Consider the following 12,028-nt stretch of genomic DNA (forward strand, 5'->3'; position numbering starts at 1 on the left):
TAACTCTTGACAATTTGCTTCCCTACGATGCTACTGAACAGTTTAAATATCAAATTCTGCTTGAGCATCTGAAATTCGAAGAAGCTCTTCTAATCGCTGCTTCTTACAGCAACTCCCGTTACCCATACAGCCAAACCATGCAATCGCTAACTGAACATTATGGACAGCCGCATCAGTTGGCGTTGCAGAAAATCTCTGACTTGATGGACGGGCCAAATATACATAGTGGACACTCAGGCCTTTCGTAAGTTTGCACTTAGAGTCCGAGCATTGGTGGGTATGAGCTGGATGAGAACAATGCCAGAAAAAGTCGCTAGATTTGTCGCTAGTCGCTTTTTAAAAAATAAGTCGCCAAGGGGGTCTGAAAAGTCGCTAAATCTAGCGACAAAGTCGCCAAGTTGGCAACACTGAGTCAGAGTGTGAGCCTGATGTCCGTAGTAAATGACTACCACGCCCCCCACGTCACTTGGAAGATTATGAGGTGGAATAATGCATTTTCCAGCAACCATATTCACCTACTTCCAGGATGCAGCCAGAACCATACCGCTGGGAGTCAGAAAATGAAGGTGCTGCCGGGATGACACCCTTCACCAGCCGGCATGTCACTTACCGCGGCGATGTTTCTGAGGATTCTGGAGATCAGTATGGGGACAAAGATGCTCAAACAGTAATTCGGCAGCTACGAGAAGAGAACAGACGATTGCATAAAACCAATGAGAACATGAAACACAGCTCTGAAAGGAATGAAACGGACTCAACACAGCGTCCTGTGCCTATGCCTCGCACTCACTTATTAACAAAGACAGCTAAGAAACATCCTCTGTTTCCTACTCCACGTTTGAGCAAGTCACCAGTAACCCATATGAGTAATCAGTTCTCCGACTAGACTGGAAAACCAGTTATGGATTATGGGACGGCAGATTCAGCCGATGAGGAGCTGGAAGGTGAGATTAATAATAATAATAATTCCTTACATTTATATAGCGCTTTTCTCAGTACTCAAAGCGCTTTACATATGAACGGGGGAATCTCCTCAACCACCACCAATGTGCAGCATCCACATGGATGATGCGACGGCAGCCATATTGCGCCAGAACGCTCACCACACACCAGTTTATAAGTGGAGAGAGACAGAGTGATATAGCCAATTAGTATATGAGGGGATGATTAGTAGGCCAATGGGCAAGTTTGGCCAGGATGCCGGGGAACACCCCTTCTTTTTTTTCGAAGGACATCCTGGGATTTTTAATGACCACAGAGAGTCAGGACCTCAGTTTAACATCTCATCCGAAAGACGGTGCTTTTTTTGACAGTATAGTGTCCCCATCACTATACTGGGGTGTTAGGACCCACACAGTCCACAGGGTGAGCACCCCCTGCTGGTCTCACTAACACCACTACCAGCAGCAACCTGTTTTTTCCCAAGTGGTCTCATCCGAAGGACGGTGCTTTTTTTGACAGTATAGTGTCCCCATCACTATACTGGGGTGTTAGGACCCACACAGTCCACAGGGTGAGCACTCCCTGCTGGTCTCACTAACACCACTACCAGCAGCAACCTGGTTTTTCCCAAGTGGTCTCCCATCCAAGTACTGACCAGGCTCAGCCCTGCTTAGCTCTAGTGGGCAAGCTGTCTTAGGCTACAGGGTGATAATTTGTCAGGTGAACTGTCAGAAATGAGACTAAAGTTCACACCAAAGAACAGGTATCTGCAAAAGCAACCAAATCAGCCATGTACATCACAAACTCAGCACAAGATACATGTACACGCTGCACATAAACAAAGAAACATCCCACCACAGTCACAAATCATTCCCAACCCTTCAATACCAGATTTCACAGTGGAAGATCCACGGCAGTTTGCTCAAAATAACTCTTGACAATTTGCTGCCCTACGATGCTACTGAACAGTTTAAATCTAAAATTCTGCTTGAGCATCTGAAATTCGAAGAAGCTCTTCTAATCGCTGCTTCTTACAGCAACTCCCGTTACCCATACAGCCAAACCATGCAATCGCTAACTGAACATAATGGACAGCCGCATCAGTTGGCGTTGCAGAAAATCGCTGACTTGATGGACGGGCCAAATATACATAGTGGACACTCAGGCCTTTCGTAAGTTTGCACTTAGAGTTTGAGCATTGGTGCGTATGAGCTGGATGAGAATGGAGCTATTGAATTGCAGTGTGGCTCGCATGTGGCAAGGCTCATGTCTAAACTCCCTCATGATCTCAGGGCTAACTTTAAGAGGTATGTTCATCCCCTCAGAAACCCAATTCCAATCCTGCTCGACTGTTCACACTGGCTTGAGTTCGAGCTGCAGGTGCAGCCCACTGACTGTAAACTCAATACTAGTGAAATGAGGGGATGTATTGGTCAGTAGAAAGAAGCTCCGCCACAGCGTAAGCACACTTTTCAGACTGCAGCCATTTTGCATGGTGTGGATCAGTCTCCAAACCCTCCAGCTGCAAACCCATTAGAATCTCAAAACTTTGGAAAGAATGTGTACTGTCATTACTGTGACAACAATCACCACTATCTTAACCAATGCAATAACTTCACACAGTTAACGAGTGAGCTCAAAACTAACTGGATCAAGTCAAATAAGAGATGTTGGAGGTGCGGACGGAAACATCAGGCAGCCCAGTGCAGACTGAAAGCCACATGTAAAACTTGCGATGGCAAACATCTAACTGTCTTGCATGACATCAACAGCAAATCCACCGAGATAACGCCACAACATGAAAGTTCCCAAGAGAGTCAGATGCTTTACCTAGATCGTCCAGCAGGTAGCAGCCAAGTCCTTCTGAAAATCTGTAAAGTGCTATTGCATAATGGCAAAAATACGATGGTGGCTTATGCTATTTTGGACGATGGTTCTGAATGCACAATCCTGCTTCATAGTGCAGCACAGCAGCTTTAACTTAATGGACAGACCGAAACCCTCTCTTTGAGAACAGTTCGACATGACACACACGTCATACAAGGTTCAAGAGTATATTAGTCCCTAGCATTTCAGCCCAGTAAAAGGTTCAAGATAACGGGGGCATTTACAGCTGCGAATTTGGGATTAGACAAGCATTCACATCCAGTTACCATTCTGCAAAAGCAGTACCAGAATCACAAAGGATCACACTCTTCATGCCTTCTCTCAGGTTCAGCCATTGTTGCTTATAGGCTCTGATCATCACCATTTGATCACAATTTGATCATGGAGCCAGTGTGCTTCGGCCCACCAGGCGGGCCAGCTGCTATAAGGACCAGGTTAGGCTGGATGCTGCAAGGACCAGCTCATGTACTCCAGCACCAATTCTCAGAGCAACAATGTTTTTTCACATCTGTGACGTCCACTTCATCAGAGCTGTTGCAGCATGTGGAGAGACTCTGGTGAGAGAGACGCTGAGAGAAAGACGAAGAGAGGAGTCGCAAGCCCGAAGCTCCGTTGAGCTTATCAGCTAAATCCTATTTTTTCACTATCTTATTCCTATCTATATAATATAACTTATTAGTTTATCTTAGGAATACTTTACCTTGACGATTACTGAATTGTATTACTAAGCGAAACGATTTTATCACTAGTAACACCCAGTTTTAGCATATAGCCCTCTAGCATTTCTTACCGTCTGTTTACTTAAACCTGCCTTCTTTGGCGATCTAATGGCGGATTCATCCGAGGTATGCTTTTCTGATCTGTCCACACCAGATCGGGAAGCTGTGAAGGAGGTGCTGCCCGGCCTTCGCAGAGTCAGCATGCCTCACATCACCCTGACCACAGACACTCGTAGGCGGCCGAGGCGTACTGCGAGCCAGCACCCGTCTCGATGCAGCTTCACGGACCGCGTTCAGGCGAACGGAGACGCCATCGCCCAGCATGAAAACGGTAAGACTCCGCTTGTCATTGTAACCTGCACTACTTGCCACATGTACAGTTTAGCTTCTTCCGTCAGCATAGAGGGGTTTACATGTGCTAAGTGTATTGAAGTAGTAAGGCTGACGGAGAAGGTTGCTGAACTTGAAGCGCGCATCCGAACGCTAGTTGAGGACAGTAAGACCGCTAATGTTAATGTTACAAACACTGTTTCGGGTGCGCCTAGTGTTAAGCGTAATACACATGGCTCGGTTCCGACTTCAGAGTCAAGGCGGCTGACTAACTGGGTGACTGTCAGGCGGCATAGTCACATTCGGCACCCAAATCACGCTCCTGTTTTAATATCAAACAGATTTTCTCCACTCAGCAATACACCGGCTGAGACGTCTGTTAAAAGTGCCCTGGTTATTGGAGATTCTATACTCAGGAACGTTGACATTGAGGCACCAGCCACCATAGTCGATTGTATACCGGGAGCCAGAGCGTCTGACATTAGATCCAAATTAAAAGTGCTGGCTAATGCTAAACGTAAGTTTTCTAAGATTGTTATTCACGCCGGCACGAATGACACCAGACTCCGCCAGTCGGAGATCACCAAAGATACTATTAAAGAGGTGTGTGAAATTGCAAAAACAATGTCAGACAATGTAATTTGCTCTGGTCCCCTCCCCGCCTACCGGGGGGATGAAACTTACAGTAGATTAGTGTCTCTTCATGGCTGGATGTCAAAGTGGTGCCCTCAGCATAACGTAGGGTTTATAGACAATTGGAAGCATTTCCGGGGAAGACCTGACCTGCTAAAGAGAGATGGCCTCCATCCGTCTCCGGAAGGTAGTGCTATACTCTCTAGAAATCTGACCAATAGTCTTACTTTTGATATAGTCTGACTATCCAGGGCCCAGGTCAGGAAACAGACAGATCGGCTTACCCATCAGTCTGTTAGCTGCCTTGACATGTCAAGATCACATATATCCCAGCACATAGAGCCTTTTTTACCAGAGTACCAACACATCTCGACTGTGTCTGTTCCTCGAACAAATAAATACAGAGCACCGTCTACCTCGTCTCGTACAAATCTTATTAACATAAAATTAGAACACAATACATTAAAAGATGAAACTCAAATGTTAAAATTCGGCCTTCTTAACATTAGATCGCTTACCAATAAAGAACCTATTATCAATGAAATAATTACTGACCAAAACTTAGATGCACTCTGTTTAACAGAGACCTGGCTTAAAGCAGACGATTACATCAGTTTAAACGAATCCACCCCACAAGACTATTATTATAAACACGTTCCTCGTCTAAAAGGGAGAGGGGGTGGTGTAGCTACAATATACAACAAAATGTTCAAAGTAAACCATAAATCAGAACTAAAATTTAATTCGTTTGAAATAATACTGTTAAACATGGAAATAACTGATCGTAACAACAAACAGCTTTCGTTCATTTTAGCTACCATATATAGGCCTGCGGGCCACCACACAGATTTTCTTAAAGAAATAGCAGACTTCCTATCTGAGCTTACAGTCACTGTAGACAAAGCTCTTATCGTTGGTGATTTTAACATCCATGTGGATAACTCAAAAGATGCATTAGGACGTGCGTTTATGGATGTTCTAAATTCTCTCGGCATTAAACAAAACGTGTCTGGACCCACTCATACTCATAAGCACACATTAGACTTAATTCTGTCACTCGGACTCAATATTAATGACATCGAAATATCACCCCAGAGCGATGCCGTTTCAGACCATTGCCTTGTGTCATACACAATACTTCTAGATAGGACCGTTCAGTCTACAACATGCTACAGATTAGCCAGAACAATAATTTCCACCACTAAAGATAGCTTTATTAGCACTCTTCCAGACCTGTCTCAAATGAAACATGTAGCAGATAACCGTGAAGATCTGGATATTATAATAGAAAACCTGAACAACGTTTGCTCTAGCACGATGGATGCCGTTGCTCCCATACGAAAAAAGAGAATCAAAGAAAAAACGCCAGCTCCATGGTATGACCATCATACTGCAGCCCTTAAAAAAGTAGCTAGAAAAATGGAAAGAAACTACCGAAACACAAAGTTAGAGGTATGGCGTTCAGCATGGAAAGAGAGTATTCAACACTACAGACAGGCTATTAAAACCGCTAGATCTACCTATCTCAGTACGCTTATTAAAGAAAATCATAACAACCCTCGTTTTCTCTTTAGCACAGTTGCGAAACTGACTAGAAACAAAGAACAAACAGAAACCAATAGTAAATTCCAACACAATAGTAACGACTTCATGAACTTCTTTACTAACAAAATTATTTCTATTAGGGAAAACATAGAAACTACGCAAGCAGCCACCACTCTACCCAATAGTACATTGACCACTAGATTATCATACGAACATCTTGAGTCATTTAAACCTACTACAATAGAAGAGCTCTCTAAATTAGTAACGTCATCTAAATCATCGTCCTGTATATTAGACCCCATTCCCACAAAATTACTAAAAGAGGTATTTCATGTAGTGTCCGACACGGTACTAAATATCTTTAACTCATCGCTAGAATTAGGATACGTTCCAACAGCTTTCAAACTAGCAGTTATTAGACCGCTCATTAAAAAACCAAACCTTGACCAGGGAGATCTTAATAACTTTAGACCAATCTCAAATCTACCTTTTCTTTCTAAAATATTAGAAAAAGTAGTAGCAAGCCAGCTACGCACATTCATAGCGAATAATAATACATATGAAAAGTTCCAATCAGGATTCAGGCCCCACCATAGCACAGAGACAGCGCTGCTTAGAGTTACAAATGACCTCCTATTAACATCCGATCGTGGTGAAATCTCAATCCTTATATTACTAGACCTTAGTGCAGCCTTTGACACAATAGATCACAGAATCCTACTCAATAGACTAGAAAACTATGTTGGCATCAGTGGTCAGGCGTTAGCCTGGTTTAGATCTTATCTAACCAATCGATATCACTTTGTTTATGTAAATGAGGAAGAGTCACATCACTCCCCCGTTAAATACGGCGTACCTCAGGGATCAGTTCTAGGCCCTATCCTATTCTCGTTATATATGTTACCTCTAGGAGACATTATCAGGAAACATAACATAAGTTTTCACTGCTATGCGGATGATACCCAGCTTGACATCTCGTCACATCCTAGCGAAACCCACCAGTTTGCTAAGCTAACAGACTGCATTAGTGATATTAGGGACTGGATGGCACATAACTTTCTTATGCTAAACTCCAATAAGTCAGAGATACTTATTATTGAACCAAATCGCTCCAAACATAATATGTCAGATTACAAGTTGCCCATAGATGGCTGCACGGTGGTGCCATCTTCCACGGTTAAGAATTTAGGCGTAATGTTTGACAGCAATCTATCTTTCGATAGTCATATCTCCAACGTCTGCCGCACAGCATTTTTCCATCTTAGAAATATCTCAAAAATACGCCATATGCTGTCTGCATCAGATGCAGAAAAGCTTATCCATGCTTTTATGACCTCTAGAATAGACTATTGTAACTCGTTACTCGGGGGATGCCATGCAAATCAGGTAAACAAGCTACAGCTGGTTCAAAACGCCGCCGCAAGAGTGCTTACTCGATCTAAAAAGTATGACCACATTAGTCCAATTCTGGCATCTTTATACTGGCTACCAGTTAAATATCGCATACAATTTAAAATATTACTAATCACCTACAAAGCCTTAAATGGCCTAGCGCCCTCGTATATAAAAGAACTACTATCAGAATACAATCCACCACGTAAACTGCGATCACAAAATTCGGGTTACTTAATTATCCCTAGAATATCAAAAGTGTCTAAAGGTGGTAGATCCTTTTCCTACTTAGCCCCTAAGCTCTGGAATGATTTACCAAATAATGTTCGAGTATCAGACACAGTCGAACAATTTAAATCTAAACTTAAGACATTCTTCTTTAACAAAGCATTCACATAGAATGTCCAGTAAATGTACTTTTCCCGCAGTAGTTATTTTGTCTAGAACAAAGCACTCACATACCTCATACGGGTAATTTACTCTTGCCGCAATAGTTAGCCTGTCTGGAACCGAGCTGAATTAAACCACTATAATGTATGACACTTGCATTACATGCGAACGGCCCCTACGCTAATAGAATTCTGTTTTTGTCTCCCTGTCTCGTCCTCGACTCTGAGGACAATGAGACAAACAGACCCAGTTCCTGTTGCTGTGAAGGTCATCGCACCACTAATCAACTGGCTGTCCTTCAACGTGACGCCCAACCGATGCGCGACCAACGGCCACCGGCTGAACCAGTTTAATCCGCTTACACGCTTCCTATCCCTACCGTGTCTATATATTATAAATATAAATATTAATTTCTCCCTAGGGTTTTTTGTCCTTCTAGGATTTTTTCCCATTGGGTTTTCTCCTAGGGGGTTTTTTAGTCCCAGGGAGAGTCAGCCAACTTTGGCTTAACTTAGCACTTTACTGTATACGTGACATTATTAATATGCTCGCTTACACGGTTTTTTATCATTAGCCGCTATATTCTACTTCTTATACTATGTATTGATTTTCAATGTTCTCCTCTACATCTACTCATGTAAAGCTGCTTTGCAACAATTAACAATTGTGAAAAGCGCTATATAAATAAAATTGAATTGAATTGAATTGAACTCTGGCAGCTTGACATATTGCCATACCGCAATGAGAAGGTGGTGACACACTCCCGTTGTGACCAGGAAGCCATTACTTTGCTTGAGACCAAGACTGTGAGGGTGAATGTAAATTAAGTGTTATGTTACGCCACACCACTACTGTGTAAAAAGGACATGCCACAATTGAAAGCACCTAAAGAGTCTGTTCTTCCCAAACTCAGAGCATTGGAAAGGCGTATCAGTAAAAGTCCCCATTTTTCTTTTTGCTGGAACAATCTGGTTATGTTGTCAAGCTAGCTGCTGAAGCAGTTGATCAAACCCCTGAATCATGGTACATACCGCACTATATGGTGCACCATAATGGAAATCACAGAGTAGTGTACAACTGTTCCTTTCAGTACCAAAACCATAACCTCAATGAATACCTCCTACCTGGGCCTACCCTCACTTACACTTTACTAGAAGTGTTACTCTGTTTCCGAGAGCATGCGATTGCCATTACAAGCGATATCAAGGGTATGTTCCAACAGATCTGTCTGCTTCCAGAGGATAAGCCACTTCTCAGATTTCTGTGGAGAAATATGCAGTGTGATACACCAGTCCGTGTCTAGTAAAAAAATTATATACTAAGATATATTTTAAATGGATTTATTTTATGCTAAGTAAGTATACTGCAAATACATTAACACATCTATGTACTAAATGAAAATACCCCATTATCAGTGGTGGGCCGTCAGGACCAGCAGGGCCTTCTCTGCTGGCCCTAAAATAAAATCAAAAATAATTTTTTCCCCAACAACAAAGTGTTAAATGTTTTTCTTTAGTATGCTATTTTATTTCATTGGTGTAATGTCCGCAAAATTCGTTAGTTTTGTTGAGGTTGAACCGGAGTACCCTCAAAAATTCACATAAAAAGCAGCTTATTCAGCTGGGGCCAGCTCTACAGATACTGCTAGGCTTGTGTTGAAGGACAACACATCTGATTTGTTATAATCATTAGTGACAGAAACATCAACCAATCAAATTTTGACGTTTATTGACAGCACGTCCTCCGGGTCTAGCGACGTGCCCAGCGCTACCCCTGACGTCTGTCGTCAATTTCCAACGTGAGCGCGAAATTCAGTTATTAAAGAAAATGACATCCGCTGTTGCAGATACACGCGATCTTTTTGCCCCAGCACAAGAAGTTATTTTGTTGGCCGTGTTTACTTTTTAATACGAGTAAAGGGACATGGAATGATTCTGGCTTTGACAGTCTGAACAGCTTCACGAAGGCAGCTCTTAAACACCAAGGCTCCGAGCGCCATAATAATGTCAGTCATGCATTTAAAAACTTTTGGTGAAAGTCTTGTGGATTTGGAACTTAACGAGTAGAGAAAACGGGAGATCAGCGTCCACAATGAGAGGGTCAGAAAGAACCGGGACATTCTGAAGCGTCTTAGTGAGTGACTGTGTTCTCTTTTTGGGAGACGATGAAGATTCGCTGAACAGGGGTAATTACTTGGAATTGTTAACGCTATAGCGGAGCATGATGCTGACTTGCGACATCATCTTGCCACGGCCACAGTTTTTACAGGACCGTCAGGAAAAAATCAAAACCATATAATAAATGCAGTGTCAGAAGTGTTAAATGATGACATCAAAGAAGAAAAAAAACAAAAAACAAATTCTGTGGCAGTTATGGTGGATGAGACGACTGACTTCAGTAACACAGCGCAGCTCTTATGTCCTCGGGTATGTGACTGAAAAGTGACGGGTGAGTGCTTTACTACTTGTCGAGTATTGTATCATGCAGATTGTGGTTTGTATCTGATAATAAGCATTATTAAGGGCTTATGCACATTGTTATTGAGTGGTTCGTGTTGCACTGATAGTAGCCTGTAGCATGTGGATGTGACACTATGCACACAGTGTGCAGGGGATTACATGATACATGCAGTGAAATGTAGTCTGAGTTCAACCCACCCTTACCTAGCATACTGTTTTAGGCTTATTGTTGATCAGCTGTCATGTTGCTGAGTGCCTGTATGTGCGGCCGAATATATGCATTATTTGCATATGGGTGTGTTAGCTGTAATAGATGAGTATATATGTGGTTTACATGCTTACTGAAGGCCCTGACTGAAACCCCACGGCACGCCACTGCCCATTATTGTACTTATTTCATGCTTTCTTCAAATGCAGGCAGAGTAACTTTGTGCACTAAAAATAAGTTGTAAAATAGTGCAGCTTTTGCACATGCCATTATGGGAGGTACACTTTAAGTTGAATTACAGTGTGCTTTGAGAAAGTATACTGATTAGGTTCTTGTTTCTATCTACAACATTGTTTGAAACTATATAAAAACTTGGCGTGTCTTTACCAAAATATTTGTCATAATACAAGTACTTTTTTGTGTTTGAAGAACAGTTATTTTATATAACAGAAAAGTTTCATATACACATATTTATCATAACTCCTTACAACAAAGGTTACTGTACTAATGGAAACAAAAATATAAAATGTATAATTGAAATTATTTTTTAACATTTTCAAATGCACTTTTTTTACAACAATGACACTAAATTTACATGTACATCTCTCATTTCATTTTCATTTCAAGTTTGTACATGAAAAAATAGGACTGCATAAACACTTAAATATCAGCCTAAGTCAAGAAATGCTATTAATCCCTTTCAATATTGTTTGGCATTGTGATAACATATATTTTGTCTTTTGACCTGATCATGATACATTTTCTTTGGAGTGAGTAAGGATGGATAGCAAAAACATTGTTTGTGTCATGCACTTGAGTTACAAATGAAGAGGATCTTTGTTTGTGTCATGCACTTGAGTTACAAATGAAGAGGATCTTTGTTTAAGTTAAGTTGAACATCTTTGCAAAGTTCATTTCCAATTCTCGCAAGCTCCTTACCTAAAACACAAGAGATATGTGTCTTGGAGGTATCCAATTTACAGTTTTTCTCGATTGCTAAGACACATTTCTTGAAAGCTGCTTTCCTTTTCTCTAAACTGTGAACACAAAACCCAATTTTCAAGCTACATTCACAAAACCTCAGACTCTTCTTGCAAAACCAAACTTTCACCTCAAAACTGTTCAATCTGTGCTCAAAACTGAACTATGTTGTCAAATCGTGCCCAGAGTCAATCAAAATTAAAAACACTACGGAGAAAAATAGAAAACACAATGCTCAGTACATGAAAGGGATAGTTCACCCAAAAATGAAAATTCTGTCATAATTTGCTCACCCTCATTTTGTTACAAACCCACATACATTTCTTTGTTCTGATGAACACAAAGGAAAATATATTGAGAAATGTTTATAACCAAACCATTCGTGGACCCAATTCACTTCCATAGTAGGAAAAAAGTATACTATGTAAGTAAATGGGGTCCATGAATGGTTTGCTTATAAACATTTCTCAAAATATCTTCTTTTGTGTTCATCAGAACAAAGACATTTATACAAGTTTGTAACAACATGAAAGTGAGTAAAT

The 12,028-nt window shown here is 41.4% G+C and overlaps 2 protein-coding genes across 4 annotated transcripts in view; both read left to right on the forward strand.

Moving 5' to 3' along the window:
* LOC141279908 (uncharacterized) overlaps nt 1-6,003 on the forward strand; it is a 192,843-nt gene extending 186,840 nt beyond the window's left edge. Inside the window, exon 2 of one of the 2 annotated variants that reach the window (XM_073811468.1) lies at nt 3,703-6,003. In XM_073811468.1, the coding sequence (XP_073667569.1) occupies nt 3,750-4,754 (1,005 nt within the window). In that variant the 5' untranslated portion in view covers nt 3,703-3,749 and the 3' untranslated portion in view covers nt 4,755-6,003. Of the gene's footprint in view, nt 1-3,216 lie in introns of those variants that run through there. The other variant, XM_073811467.1, reaches the window with a different exon arrangement.
* ddhd1b (DDHD domain containing 1b) overlaps nt 1-12,028 on the forward strand; it is a 336,751-nt gene that overhangs the window by 215,569 nt on the left and 109,154 nt on the right. The gene's annotated exons all lie outside the window — the stretch shown is intronic.

The sequence above is a fragment of the Paramisgurnus dabryanus genome, chromosome 12, assembly GCF_030506205.2.
Source record: "Paramisgurnus dabryanus chromosome 12, PD_genome_1.1, whole genome shotgun sequence".
NCBI classification, from domain to species: domain Eukaryota; kingdom Metazoa; phylum Chordata; class Actinopteri; order Cypriniformes; family Cobitidae; genus Paramisgurnus; species Paramisgurnus dabryanus.